This window comes from Candida orthopsilosis (genome assembly GCF_000315875.1).
Source record: "Candida orthopsilosis Co 90-125, chromosome 8 draft sequence".
In the NCBI taxonomy this organism is placed as follows: Eukaryota; Fungi; Ascomycota; class Pichiomycetes; order Serinales; family Debaryomycetaceae; genus Lodderomyces; species Lodderomyces orthopsilosis.
The window spans coordinates 92,279-106,236 of NC_018302.1; the positions used below are offsets into that span (position 1 = coordinate 92,279).

The 13,958-nt window shown below is 37.0% G+C and overlaps 8 protein-coding genes across 8 annotated transcripts; 3 read left to right on the forward strand and 5 right to left on the reverse strand. All coding sequences in view use genetic code 12, as the record gives it.

Annotated features, from left to right (window-relative positions):
• Positions 1–30: 30 nt before the first annotated feature.
• Positions 31–1,254, reverse strand: CORT_0H00620 (hypothetical protein; the record flags this gene model as incomplete). Its single annotated transcript, XM_003871255.1, has 1 exon — positions 31–1,254. The coding sequence occupies one exon, from the start codon at positions 1,252–1,254 to the stop codon at positions 31–33; it is 1,224 nt and encodes a 407-aa protein (XP_003871304.1).
• A 168-nt stretch (positions 1,255–1,422) lies between these two features.
• CORT_0H00630 (Aim27 protein) lies at positions 1,423–2,140 on the reverse strand (the record flags this gene model as incomplete). The annotated part of the gene is made up of 2 exons (XM_003871256.1): positions 1,423–2,035; positions 2,094–2,140. The coding sequence occupies 2 exons, from the start codon at positions 2,138–2,140 to the stop codon at positions 1,423–1,425; spliced, it is 660 nt and encodes a 219-aa protein (XP_003871305.1).
• A 601-nt stretch (positions 2,141–2,741) lies between these two features.
• CORT_0H00640 (hypothetical protein) lies at positions 2,742–3,563 on the forward strand (the record flags this gene model as incomplete). The annotated part of the gene is made up of 1 exon (XM_003871257.1): positions 2,742–3,563. The coding sequence occupies one exon, from the start codon at positions 2,742–2,744 to the stop codon at positions 3,561–3,563; it is 822 nt and encodes a 273-aa protein (XP_003871306.1).
• Positions 3,564–3,615: 52 nt separating this feature from the next.
• CORT_0H00650 (ferric reductase) lies at positions 3,616–5,397 on the reverse strand (the record flags this gene model as incomplete). The annotated part of the gene is made up of 1 exon (XM_003871258.1): positions 3,616–5,397. The coding sequence occupies one exon, from the start codon at positions 5,395–5,397 to the stop codon at positions 3,616–3,618; it is 1,782 nt and encodes a 593-aa protein (XP_003871307.1).
• Positions 5,398–6,240: 843 nt separating this feature from the next.
• Positions 6,241–8,031, reverse strand: CORT_0H00660 (hypothetical protein; the record flags this gene model as incomplete). Its single annotated transcript, XM_003871259.1, has 1 exon — positions 6,241–8,031. The coding sequence occupies one exon, from the start codon at positions 8,029–8,031 to the stop codon at positions 6,241–6,243; it is 1,791 nt and encodes a 596-aa protein (XP_003871308.1).
• Positions 8,032–8,908: 877 nt separating this feature from the next.
• On the forward strand, positions 8,909–11,881 carry CORT_0H00670 (hypothetical protein; the record flags this gene model as incomplete). The annotated part of the gene is made up of 1 exon (XM_003871260.1): positions 8,909–11,881. One exon carries the CDS (start codon positions 8,909–8,911, stop codon positions 11,879–11,881), a length of 2,973 nt encoding a protein of 990 aa, XP_003871309.1.
• Positions 11,882–12,052: 171 nt separating this feature from the next.
• CORT_0H00680 (cytoplasmic RNA-binding protein) lies at positions 12,053–12,703 on the forward strand (the record flags this gene model as incomplete). Its single annotated transcript, XM_003871261.1, has 1 exon — positions 12,053–12,703. One exon carries the CDS (start codon positions 12,053–12,055, stop codon positions 12,701–12,703), a length of 651 nt encoding a protein of 216 aa, XP_003871310.1.
• Positions 12,704–12,872: 169 nt separating this feature from the next.
• On the reverse strand, positions 12,873–13,541 carry CORT_0H00690 (hypothetical protein; the record flags this gene model as incomplete). The annotated part of the gene is made up of 1 exon (XM_003871262.1): positions 12,873–13,541. One exon carries the CDS (start codon positions 13,539–13,541, stop codon positions 12,873–12,875), a length of 669 nt encoding a protein of 222 aa, XP_003871311.1.
• Between the last annotated feature and the right edge of the window lie 417 nt (positions 13,542–13,958).

The window sequence follows — 13,958 nt, forward strand, 5'->3', positions numbered from 1 at the left end:
TACACAAAGGTAACCTATAGACTCATTTGCTTATTGTGTTCTATTGATGTATCTAGCGATATTTTCTGCCGTTTGCGAAGACACTGGTTTTCCTCTGGCTTCCATTGCTTGTTGATACCTTGCTTGTAAATCAGCATCCTTGGTTGGGTCCAATTCCGATTGACGATCTTCAGCAAAAGTGTATTCCCTAGATGGGTTTCCCAACTCGGCCAATTCACGCGCTTCTTCTTCCTCATCAGGCAAGACTTCACCTTGTAATTCTTCGTCTACTTCGTCGTCGTCGTCAAAATCAGATAGAACTTCACCTTCTTGACCTGGTTTCTTTTTATCTTTCATGTCCATATCTTTCATCAACTTGTTCAATGATTTAGTCTGTCTCTTTTTCTCATCTTCTTCCTTCTTTTTCAATATTCTTTCTCTTTCCGCTTTGTAAAATTCATTATACTCATCGACTTTGTTATCTACTGCATCCATAAATTCATCAAATCCTTGGCCTGTATATGAACTAACTCCAACGACATCCAAATTAGAGTAAAACTCTTCCAACATTAACGACATTGAGTTTACCAAACTACTCATATATCCACTACTTTGTTCTTGGTTTTCTTCTTGGTCCTTTTGCACTGCCATTTGGAAAGTTTCGAAATCACTCATCCATTCTTTGGCAAAATCACAACCCTGCACATCAGTCTTGTTGAATACCACTATCATGGGAAGCTTAGTCTTGTATAATATGGAGCAAGCATAAAGCATATTAGACATGAATGTAGTTGGACTCGTTGTTCTTGGTGTATCAACAATATAAGCAATTACCGTGGGGTAAGACGATGCAAAAGCTTCAGTTATAATAGACCCACTAGCACTCCATATAAAACATTCAATTTGGCCTGGTGTATCTATAATTACATCAGAGATCTTATCTTGTTTCTTATCAACCAATTTAATAACTTGATCAATTTTGGTAGAAAATAAATTTAATGATGTGACAATGGCACCATTTGGTCCCAAATTATACTCCTCCATCACTTTTTTATACTTTATTGAGTCTCTTATGTCGATATTAGCACCAAATGGAACTTTAAGTACAGCAGGGTCCAAATTGATAACATATGGAATTTGTTTTTTAGAATGGATATGGGAATTTAACCTTTGCATGAATGTGGTTTTACCTGAACCAGCCATACCGATACAGAATATAACTGGCTTTGGTTTAACATCAGATTGCGGGGGTTGAGATTGTTCTGTAGTGGACATTGTGTACTGGAGATATGATGGCGGGATGTTAATGAGATGATCTTTGAGTGCTTGGAAAATTTAATCTTTCTTTTGCATTCTGTATGCGCAATTTGCAATCATTGATACAAAGTTACACATATGTATAAGAGCATACATCTAATACACACTTCTAAGATATAAATTCACCTACGATCCATAAGTTTCAACAAATCTCTCAATAATTCCATCATAAACCGACTCATGATCCAAAATTTGAATATTTTCCGCTTCAGCAGCAAAAACCTTATCAGCTTTAGGTCCACCCGGTCCACCAATATTAGGCATTGGAGTCTGTTGTTGTTGTGAGGCTTGTTTCATTATCTCATCAGCTTCAGAAGATCCCATGAGAATTGAATACACAGGTCTTAATCCAAACAAATTGACAAAATACCAAGATATTGAAGAAACATAACGCACATTTAAATTAGGAGTCATGATTCCATTTTGTAACATGCTTTTGAACCCATCGGTTAATGGAAATGGTAGTTTCATAATAACAAATCCAGCAAAAAAGTAATTAACCCATCCCATAATTAATGTTTGTGGGATGTAATTGAGTAAATTTCCTTTTGCCATTTGCATAATGGCTTCGTTAGAATTTGGATCGAATGGATTGATTGGTTCATCCTTCTTGGGGTTTTCAGCATAGAATTCATTAGTGGATAAAGTTTCAATAAAGTATGCTTTCAATTGTTCAAATTCTTCATTGGTTAATACATGATTATTCTCTCTGAATGCGCGTGCTTGTAGAAGAAATTGCCTAAAACAGTTCGTTAGTATATCTTGTAAGTCAATTGTAATTGTGTATATAAACATACGCTTCTCTTACCTTTTTGTAAGGTTCAAGTTTTGGTTGCGGTTGCATTAAATATGTAATGTTGGATCGAAGTAATCCAACTAAAACCATTGCAAGTGAAATGGGTAATAGAACCCAATACTTCAATTGAGGATCTAGAAGTAAATCTGGAACTGCCATTGCAGGTGGGTTGTTGTCAATGAAGGGTGGTTCTAGAGAATTACTTTTATGTTGTAATGAAATACGGATTTAGGGATTATCAAAAGTGGATTTTTTATCGACATACAAAAACAAAAATTTTGGTTTGCTTGTCGTAAATTGAAAAAAAAAAACGTTTACGACACTGAGAAAGGCTTAGAGTACGAAATATGATCAATTTGCAACATGATGCATTTGAGCAGAGGTAATGAGAGATAAAGAAGTATAGCCTAAACTCAATTTTACTGACATAATAGAAACCTGGAAAGAATGACTAGAAGACAATTTAAGGCGACAACATACATCGAATCCAAACCGACGATCATAAATGAGGAGTTTGTTGTATCTAAAAATAATTAATACCGCCGTGCATTTACAGAAAGATCTAAAGTATAAATCAACCAAATACCCCGTTTAGTAGTGATCTTTCAAAACTTCATTCTGCCCAGAAACTTCTTACCCATAACCAACCATGATAATCAATTACCGAGCTATTGACGTTTCTTGGCTTATCTTAATGTCGTACTTGGTATCCTTCTCCCTCGCAAAATGGACTGGTAAAGTAGGTGACTCATGGGACTGTGTCTTGGACAACCCACCAAGAAAAATCGACTCCAAGACCAAAATTTACGATATCGACTTATTTGACAGCTCAACCGAACTCATCAAAGACCTCCACTCAAAGAACAAAGTAGTAATATGTTACTTCTCAGCTGGTACGTTTGAAGAATGGCGTCCTGATGCAGACAACTTCACTAGCTCAGAACTAGGTGAACCTTTACACGAATGGGAAGGTGAACGTTGGGTTAACATTTCATCTGCAACAGTTTTTGAGATTATGCAGAAGCGGATCTTGTTAGCCAAGGAAAAAGGGTGTGATGCAATAGACCCCGATAATATCGATGCATATGATCATAAAACAGGATTGAAATTGACTAAATCGGATTCAATAGTGTATGTTAAGAAATTGTCTAAATTCGCCAAAAAACATGATCTTGCAATTGGATTGAAGAATGGTGGTGATATAGTTAAAAAAGTATTGTCATACGTTGACTTCTCTGTTCAAGAACAATGTGGACAGTATAAGGAATGTAAACAATATCAATCTTTCGTCAAAGCTAAGAAGCCAGTTTTCCACATTGAATACCCACCTAAGAAGTCTAAACGAAACAAAATCCATTGGCCCTCAAAAACTTATAAGAAATTTTGTACTTTTAAAAACACTGATGGGTTTTCAACAATTTTAAAACAATGGAATTTAAATGAATGGGTATACCATTGTCCGAATAAATAAATAAAAAACATGCATTAAATAGGATTATATAACGAAACGAATATTGCCTTATTTACCAACCAAAACATTCAGTATGTAAGTAAATTTCTTCAACATTTGTATTTCGTAAATCATTATTAAATATTAATGACTGAAGTTCAGATACAATTTGCGACACTTGGGTTTGCATTAAATTGCTACCTGAGCAAACGACAATATTCCTTCTTGAAAAACTTGTTGTTAATGAGGTCAAGATGGAACGTACATCAGGCTTGCCATAGGTCATAGGAAGTCTAGGGGTTGACAACTCTTCTGACTCAATACTCTTTTCAACATCTATTTTGTCATCCATCTTTTTCATTTCAACTAGATAATCACAGACTCTTATGTCTAATTGTAACTTATGACCAAGTACTTCTTGACATCTGATCAATTCATCTTCGATCCATTTGATATTACTCTGGTGTCTAACCACCCAGATGAAATTGACGCATTTCAAGTTGTCGGCCAATGGGGATTTTTGTTGATGCAATTGGCTAACGTACAGTAAGAATGGGATTGTTGCGGTGACTCCACTACCTGAAGCAACCAACACAATCTTGTCAAACTTAGACACATCTCTGAACGTACCTCCATATGGTCCATCGATATACACTTGCTTATTAAGCTCAATTTGACGATCCAATTCCGCAAAGTGTGCTTTGGTTAACCCCTGTTTAGGAACTACGATAAACTTCATCCCTTCACCCAGCTCAGTCGTAGTTGAAATAGAAAATGGATGACTATCCAAAATCCTCAACCCTTTGAATCTGAGAAAACAATGTTGACCTGGTGTCCATTTATACCCTTTAACATTATCAATCTGGATTTCATACGTATTTTCATCAAGTTTGGTCAAATGTGCACTTCTCGACCTCAAAAACATCGATGTGGGTTTAAAACACGTCTTGACCAAGATTCTGTAAAGCAATTGGGATGCCCAAAATGCCAATGCTCCCCACATGTAATTTTGAGCTCCCAATGCAAATTGGATATGCCAAATCAAACAACCAAAGAATGCAATACCCATCATCCAATGCAAATGTAAAAACAACTCATAGAAATGTTTTCTTACCCAGGCTTTTGATAATGTGCACAACAACCCCATGAGTATTAAAGTGGGTATACCACTAACGTAGTACAAATCAGTGATAAAAGTCTTGTGTAACGCACTTGCACCAGCTTCTTGTAATTGTTGATAAATAAAGGGAATTGTATGTACAACTCCTAAAATGAACCCCGCCACACCAACATACTGATGAAATACATTCAATTTCTCATAACTGATACCCGTGAGCAACGTAATGGCATTGGATTTACCAGCAAGGACATATATAAATGGTACTAATGCAGTTGACATCATTCCTGCTCTTACTGCCAACGGTGGCGATCCAAATCCTGCACAACCTCGATACCAGTAATGTGGTACAAAGCAATAACAAGACAAATATAACGTAGACAACATTAGAAATAAACTTGAACCAACTGATTTGGGAAATGAGGCAATATATTGCAAATATCTTGGAGTTTGCTTGTAACCCACATATCGACAATACGACACAAGAACATCTATAAAAGACGTGGCTGCATTTGAATCTGTTTGTGATTTATATGTGGAATCTCTAATTCTATAATATACCTGTTTAACCAAACCAATGAATATGAATACAACACCAAAGTAAACTGTATATTCAGCATACTTTGTCTGCGAAGCCCATGGAATTTCATTTTGCAGCATTGTGTGATATTGCATATACATGGGATTGGACTCGTCTAAACAGTCCATCCCTTCGTATTCAACACTTCTTTTGAACATACCGACTGATTTCTATAATGGTGACTTTTTAATGTTGCGTGATTGGCAGATCTTTGGTTTTGCCGAGCTGATTATATATGTATGGCGGACACTTGCTGAGTATTATATATATATACGTATATCGCAAAACCAAACAGATGAAATAGATGAATGAATCGATTAGATGATTGATTACTTGAATTCCCTGTTGTATCGGGCTATTATTAATTTGCTCAAATGGGGCCTGTGGTTGGTACCAATGGACTAAAAGCTGTTTGTAAAGAACGAGCATATTGTTTTCTACAGCGTGAATAAACATTTTCGTTATGCTCTTCCGTTTCTTCATTTATTCATAATGAGTTATCGGTTGATTGGGGTTGGTTGATCAAATTGGGTAAGTCTAAATCTGCTCAAATCTGCTCGAATTCCGCTTTTGTGTAAACTCACCAGAAAAATTTGCTCAAGGTTAGGTTTTGTGTAATTCGGATGATTTCTGTTCTTTTCTTCTTTTTTGTTTTGTTTTTGTTGAGGGGAAAGCGGTTTAAGAATTTGCAACCGTTGAAAACGATACATTGTACTGCTATAAGCAAAGCTGATAGCCGAACACAGTCAAGGGTACAAACTTCGTGAATAAGTTCACTTGTATTATTGTGGTTAAGAAGCTATATAACTCTCCTTTACCGACTAAAAAGTGTCATTCAGCGAGCAATATTTTCCTTCATCAATACGAAAGCATGAGCAAATTATGCACTTTTCCTCCCTCCCTCCCCTCAATACTCAGTCAACTATTCCCCACCAGAAAACTTCTGTTCTTCAATATTTATATGCATTCATCTAAATCTATAATACTCAATATACACAAATCTACCAACTAAAACTCTCCGTATGCAAATAAACCTCTTCAACATTAGTATTTCTTAAATCATTATTAAAGATTAGAGATTGAAATTCAGATACAGTCTCTGACACTTGACCCAACATGGAAGGACTACCAGAACAAACAACGATATTCCTTCTTGATAAACTTGTCCTTAAAGAATGTAAAATGTTTGTGATTTGTGGCTTTCCATAAGTTATTGGAAATGTAGGAAAACTCACTTGATCATCTGATTCAGCACTCTTTTCAAGATCGAACTTATCATCTCTAACCTCATCAACTTGGTTCTGTTGATGACAAACGCGTATGTCTAGGTGGAGTTTTTTACCTAATATCTCTTGACATTTTGTCAACTCGTCCAGAAACCAAGCAATATTGTTCTCTTTCCTAACTACCCAAATAAAATTGATGCACTTAAGGTTGTCCGCCAATGGGGATTTTTGTTGATGCAATTGTGAAAGATACAGCAAGAACGGAATTGTAGCAGTGACACCACTACCTGATGCGACCAACACAACCTTTTCAAACTTGGTTACATCTCTGAAAGTACCTCCATATGGACCATCAATGTACACTTGCTTGTTGAGTTCAATTTGGTGATCCAATTCTTCAAAGTGAACCTTTGTCAACCCCTTTTGCGGCACAACGATAAACTTCATACCCTCGCCTTGTTCACTTGTACTTCCAATGGAGAAAGGATGACTATCTAAAATCCTCAACCCTTTAAATCTAAGAAACACGTGTTGTCCTGGTCTCCAAGTATACCCTTTAACATTGTCCACATTTATCTCATAGGTATTCTCATCAAGTTTAGTCAAATGGGCTCTTCTTGATCTTAAAAACATTGAGTTTGGTCTAAAACACGTCTTGACCAAAATTCTAAAAATTAACTGAGTTGACCAGAATGCCAATGCACCCCACATATAATCCCACGAACCCAACACGGCCTTTGTATGCCACATTAAGCAACCAAAAAACGCAACCCCCATCATCCAATGTAAATGTAAAAACATTTCATAACAATGTTTCCTAAACCATGCTTTTGATAATGTACACAATAATCCCAACAATATGAATGAAGGGATAGCACTAATGTATATTTGTTTAGACATGAAACGATCATGCATATAAGCTGCACCGCTTTCTTGTAAGAATTGATAAATAAAGGGCACAGTGTGTACAATACTAAGTATAAAAGCAGCAACTCCGACATACTGATGATATGTGTTTAATTTCTCATAGCTAACACCAGTAAGGAGTGTAATCATGTTTGATTTTCCAGATAACACATAAATGAACGGCATTAATGCAGTTGCCATTAATCCAGCTCGAATTGCCAACGGAGGTGATCCAAATCCAATGCATGGTCGATACCAAAAATGGGGAACAAAACAATAGCAAGCCAAATATAAAGTAGTCAACATCATAAAAAGTGCTGAACCAACCGATTTAGGGAACGAAGCAAAGTATTGCAAGTACCTGGGTGTCTGTTTATATCCCACGAATCGACAATAGGAAATGAGTACATCAATGAGTGACACAGCCGCATTTGTAGTCGAACCCGACCTGAATCTGATGTCTCTAACCCTATAGTAAGAATGTTTAACCAAAGCAACAAAAATTACCGCTACGCCAAAATAAACAGTATATTTTGCATATTTGGTTTGTGATGCCCATGGTATTTGTTTCTGCAGCAACATTTTATAGTGCATGTACATCGGATCCATCTTGTCTGCAGCACAATCCAAACCCATATACTCGACATTTCTCTTCATCATTTTGGTGATAAACTGTTGGTTGGAAGGTTGAATTGAGATTGTTTTGACCAGCTAAAATCTTCGGTAAGAGAAATTTGATCCAGTCTTATATCATCTTCAAATTCGTTAACAGAGGTAGTATAAATACAAATAATTTGCTCATATAACATCATTTACTCAATATACAAGAGCACAAGAGCTTTTGGAATGCATCGTTAAGCCTACTTTTTATCAGCCATTATTGCATCCCATTTTTTTCTTGGTATTTTTTATTCTTACGTTATCGGATAATTGAAAACTGCGCATGGTCTTCTCCATTATGACTTCTGTCTAATTTGACATGGGACCTGAAACTGTTACTGTCAAGTGTTAGAGCCTCTTCCAGATGACTTATGACTATACCACCAGCTAAAAAAAATTTGAGAAGGCTCTGATTTGTTTTGAATGCTTATTAGTAATTTTGTATTCTTCAGGATCTATTTCTGTTTGCACATCAGCATTTGCATTTCTAGTAAAAAACAAGGTTCATCTTGCATTATCGTTCCTAAGCAGGGATGAAGTCTTCTGTAAACAACAAGCAAATGCATGAGCAAATTCTTAAACAAGCATGACTTCGTGAGTACGCAAAAGAACTACCTCCAATTAAAAGAGATATGGCTTTTTGCTGCATTGTTGCTCGCATTTAGCCACCCATTTTCCAACTACAACATATCTGCTGCTAACTAAATTAACTGTTGATGTCTAATATGGCACGAACTAATTAGCTCGCTTACAGTTAAGCGGTAGCGCAAATTTTAGTGCAACAAAAACCAGAGTCACACTGATAACGCTCCACGAGCACATTTCAAAACTAAGCTACCCATTACTCAAATCACCACTTCACTACATATACATTACAATGCTATTTCATCTACGACCGGATACTCATAAGTTGCTAGCTCTCCTCTTAATTGTTTTTTTAGAACTAGCGTCAACATCTGCTAGACCTACAACAACATCAGAAGAAGTGGAACCGACGCCGTCTTACATAGTCGATATCTTGTCAGCCGAACCACAATTCTCGTACTTTCTACGTCAACTACAAAGAAACGGAATAATTCCACAGCTAAATCTTATGCAAAATGTGACGTTGCTAGCGCCCGTAAATCTGGCATTTGTTGAGGTGGCAGGGTCATATGATCCTTGGGATGACAACAACTTATTACGTTATATTTTGAATCAGAAGATTGCCATTGGAAATCTAACTAGAGAAGAAGCTATTTATGATACATTATACAACAAGACGGAAGGTAAACCATATCCCGTCAAAATCAAGCCAGATAATGATGTGTATGTGATTGACGACTCTGCCACCATAGTGGAAGAGGACATCTATGCAAAGCATCAAAAGTCATATATTCAAGCGATTGATAAACTACTACCAGTGAAGGAGACAATGTGTGACGTTTTGCTCAACTCAGAAGAAGAAAGGATGTCAATTGTACGTCAATTGTTTCGACTGCTATTTCCAGAGGAAGAAGAAGATTCGTTAGCCAAGAAGAAGAAGAAGAGGAAGAAGAAGAAAACGAATAAGAAGAAACCAAAGGAGCTTCCCACATCGTGTCCCGACTTTCTTCATGGCGTGAAAACAGTGGTTGTACCTAGCAATAATGTGTTCAAAAATTCGTTAACTGATCTTCAATTAAAATATTACTTGGTGAATACCGATAGTGCGGCGTTCGATACTACCGACGAAGCTGAGTATGAGATAAACTCAGACATTGTCCTGCTACTCCAACATCTCATGTTTAAGGAGTATATCGACGGTGAGAACGGGACAGATAAAAAGGTCATTTCATCGGCTGGACAAAAACATACATTTCACAAAAATCAAGGAAACACGACAATAGCTCGTTTCTCCACTAACCAATCAATAGCTCTAGCCGATGGGCTACTACAAGTTTTTGAAACTGGTGATGAGTTCTTTCAATATTTGAAAATCCCTACTGCTGAGATGATTGCTCGAAAAGCTTTATTTGCTCATCGCTACTCCAATGTTGTTAAAGAGTTAAACTTTAGACTGTTGGATAGCTATATTGATGGTTCATCTGTCAACCAAACAATACTTGTTGACATTGACCTGCGTGATGATGTCAGTGACGATGAGATAAAGTCAATGTCATTCAGTTCCAAACAAGAACTTATGTATCATTTTATTGATGAGGCTCTTGATTTTAGTGACGCATCGCATATCTTAGCAAATACTCGTCTATGCTCAAAGAAGAAACTAGGCGGTTGTTACAAAATCAAAGTATCTGAAAAGCAGAGGGATGATGGGCCTCATTACTTTATTGCAGGTGGCGTAGAAGTGGCTGAAACTGTCCCAATACTAAATGGGAGTCAGATATTTATCACAAAAGATGAAATCTCCACACCGGTCAATCTCAAGCACTCGCTAGGAGACTTGATGTCTAATGGAGCATTGCCTCCTTCAGATGACTTGGAGATCGATCGTAGTGGGTGCGTGCGTACTTTAAGGTATTTTGATTTGTTTGACGTGTTATCGTTGAAAGACAACGAGCAAGGCTATACAATATTTTTACCATGTGGTATGACAGATAGTAGAATTGATGAAGGATTATGGAAAGAACTCAGTCTAGTGTTAGATTACCTTGAATCCAATCCAACTATATTCAAAAGCATAATTCGAGGTATGTTTTTAAAAGAGACATTATACAGTGATTTTCAAGGTTCAAAAATATTTCAGGATATCGACGATGATTCAATCCGAGTAAGAAGCCTAGGTGTCTCCAAAGACTCCAATCAGATTGAAGTAGCCAATGATAATATATTTGACTTGCCTTTAAACTCGGACGTTTTATTCAACCAAGGAGTGATACATGTAGTGAACAAAGTGATTCTTCCACATGATTTTTACATTCCCATAAATGATCTAATCGCAACTACATTCGATGCTCTGTTTCCCGATTTTTCAATTACACGTTTGCTTGATGTGTTTCCTGATATCAAAAAGTCTTTAACACACAAGAAGCCATATTCTTTACTTATTCCTCAACCCGATTCATTAAAAGATTTCAACATAACAAAGTCGTTTGGTGATTTATACAAGTTTCTCCAATTTCATTTGATACCAAATGAAGAGGCCTATAAGTTGGTTGATTGTGCGTTGGGTAAAAATGTCAAAGATACAATACGAACAAATCTCACTCGTGGTGGTCTTGTATGCAAACACACACTGAAGAAGGGTCAAACATTACTACAGTTGCAAAAATTGAACGATACTGATACTGTGGTTGGCTCTTCTTACAATAAAAATCAAGAGGTGAAGTTGTTATCTCACGGCTGCACTCAACAAGGAAATACGAGCAATCGCTCGTGTGTTTTCTTAATTGACAAACCGTTGAATTTACAATGGTTTAATAGAAAACCAGGCAACTTCCTTCATATTCATTTGGGAATAGTTAGTCTTGGAGTTGGTATCATACTAGGATTGCTCATTTTTGGTGGGGTTATGATTGGGCTAGTTTTGTTAATGGGAAAAAGAGATGGTTCTCGAAGAAAACCAAGCCATGGTGATGAGCTTCCTCGTGCTGATTCAGGATTCATGAGTGTGCTTACCGATGATGATGATTATATGCCATACGATAGAGGATACGAAACAGATGTGGATGTGTTACGTTCAGAAACAGAAGCATTATTTCCCAGTCTGAAAAAGAAACGAAAGATTAAGCACATTGATTATGGGTCGACTCAATCTTCTTCTGATCGTAATAAAGAAAATGACCCGCCAGTTACTCTTCCTCGGGACATTGGTAACATCAGGAGCAACTTATCTAGGGAAAGAAACTTACCTGGTGTGTCGCAGTTTTAATTCATAGAAATAAAACGTATTAGTTAGTATGCTCTTTGGTATGTCTATGTAGTAAAAAAATTATTTTCACCGTTTGGTAGCATATCTCATGTATACCCAGTCAACGTAATCGCTGAAAAAACCAATAATGAGATACATCATCATCATAGACATCACCTCAACAAATCCATCATGTCAGATCAAATATCCTATGAACAGCAGCTGAATTACTTAGAAGCACGTGTCCAACCGCAATCCTCAACTCAAGAACAATCTCAACCACAAGAACTAACCATTGAAGAATTGGAACAGGAGAAGAGACGATTACAAGAACTTGATGCTGTTCTTGATGCACAGGACCATAACACGTACACTAACCCAGATCTCGTTGACTCGAGCAATTCCGGTGACGCTTCCGGTGTGCCAACAGCTGCACAATTAGACGCAGAAAGAAGAGAATCTGATGCCAGATCGGTGTATATTGGTAATGTCGATTACCCAACGACCCCATTGGAATTGCAACAACACTTTTCACCAGCAGGTACAGTCAATAGAGTTACCATAATGACGAATAAAGTTACCGGACAACCTAAGGGTTTCGCTTATTTGGAGTTTAGTGATGTTGATTCTATGAATAAAGCTGTGGCGACTTTGGATGGTTCGATTTTTAGAGATAGGCCTTTGAAAGTGTTGCCGAAAAGAACCAACATACCGGGAGTGAATGCAAATAGAGGAGGTTCGAGAGGCCGTGGACGCGCTGGATTTAGAGGCAGGGGCGCTTTCAGAGGAAGAGCTGGTTTCAGAGGAAGAGGACGCGGAGCTCCTAGGTTTAATCCATATTAAAAAAAAAAAATAGCAAAAAGTATTAAAAACAGAATATTCTCTGGTTGTTAATAAGTTGTCGGGGCTCACAGATTTTTGGCAATCAAGATATTTAAAAGGTCACCACACATAAAACCTTCAGCAAAATGTAGATCTATTGTATATTACCTCTAAATAAATTATTAACGTTTCACGTCTTTGCAGCTTTTCTCTCATCTGCTCTTGCATTCGCATCGATGGTTAACTTTGAGATCTCCTCTTTACCATCAGCAGCCAATCCTTTTATTACACCAGAGATGTCTGGTTTCTTTGCGCCTTGTTCAAATTTGTACTTGCATTGAAATGAATCAATCTTTATTTCAAGTCCTGTTATTGCTTTTTGCATAATCTTCAAATAATTCTCTGGTGCTTCGTCTACTTGCCACTTTGTTGCATCTTCATCCTTTTTTCCTTCCTCTTGGTTAGTCAAGTAATTGAGTTGATCTCGGACAAATTGAAAATCATCAATGATTTTGGACGACCCGTGAATGTGAGCACTTGCGAAGTCCCATGTAGGGACAACTTTATGAGTATCAACTTTGGTGGGATAATAGTTAGGTGTAATGTATGAGTTTGTTGATTGGAAAATGACCAACACATTACTATTCGAAGTTAATGATGGTATCTGGTGGTTGGCTTTGGCAATGTGCGCTATCAACTTTCTCTCACCAGATGCTTCCACCTTTAAATATAATGGTATGTGATTTGCTATGATCTCATTGTCATTGGTAGTAGTTATGATGGTTGCTAATGGGTACTTGTTTATAAGGTACTCAACCTGATCCCACCCTTCTTCTTGATACTTTTTTGGAATGTACATGGTATGGCACCTTGCTTTGAAATTGATTAGCGCTTATTGGGTTAATTGTTGAGGAAAAAAAATAAGTTTAGCTAAATCTTTGTCTATTTATGGTTTTATTATTACCTTATCTTTCTATGCGTGTTTACTCATAAGTAAAGCCACACACTTGTTATCGCCTGGCGGGTACCCTTTTCCTATGTATGAGTAATCATTTCTCAAATAGGAAAGATTTCCGCTAATTGATGCGCGTTGCGCGTTTCTTAACAAATAAGTAGAAAGTAACCGCATTAACGCTTTCTTGTGTGCAATCCTAGCTTCTTAAAATAATTATGGAGGTATGTTCTTTGCCATGTATATCACCTACAAGCTCGAATTTGGGATCATCGTTTCCCTTAATATAATTTGCTTGCTATTGTTAGACTCGTATTTTTTGTG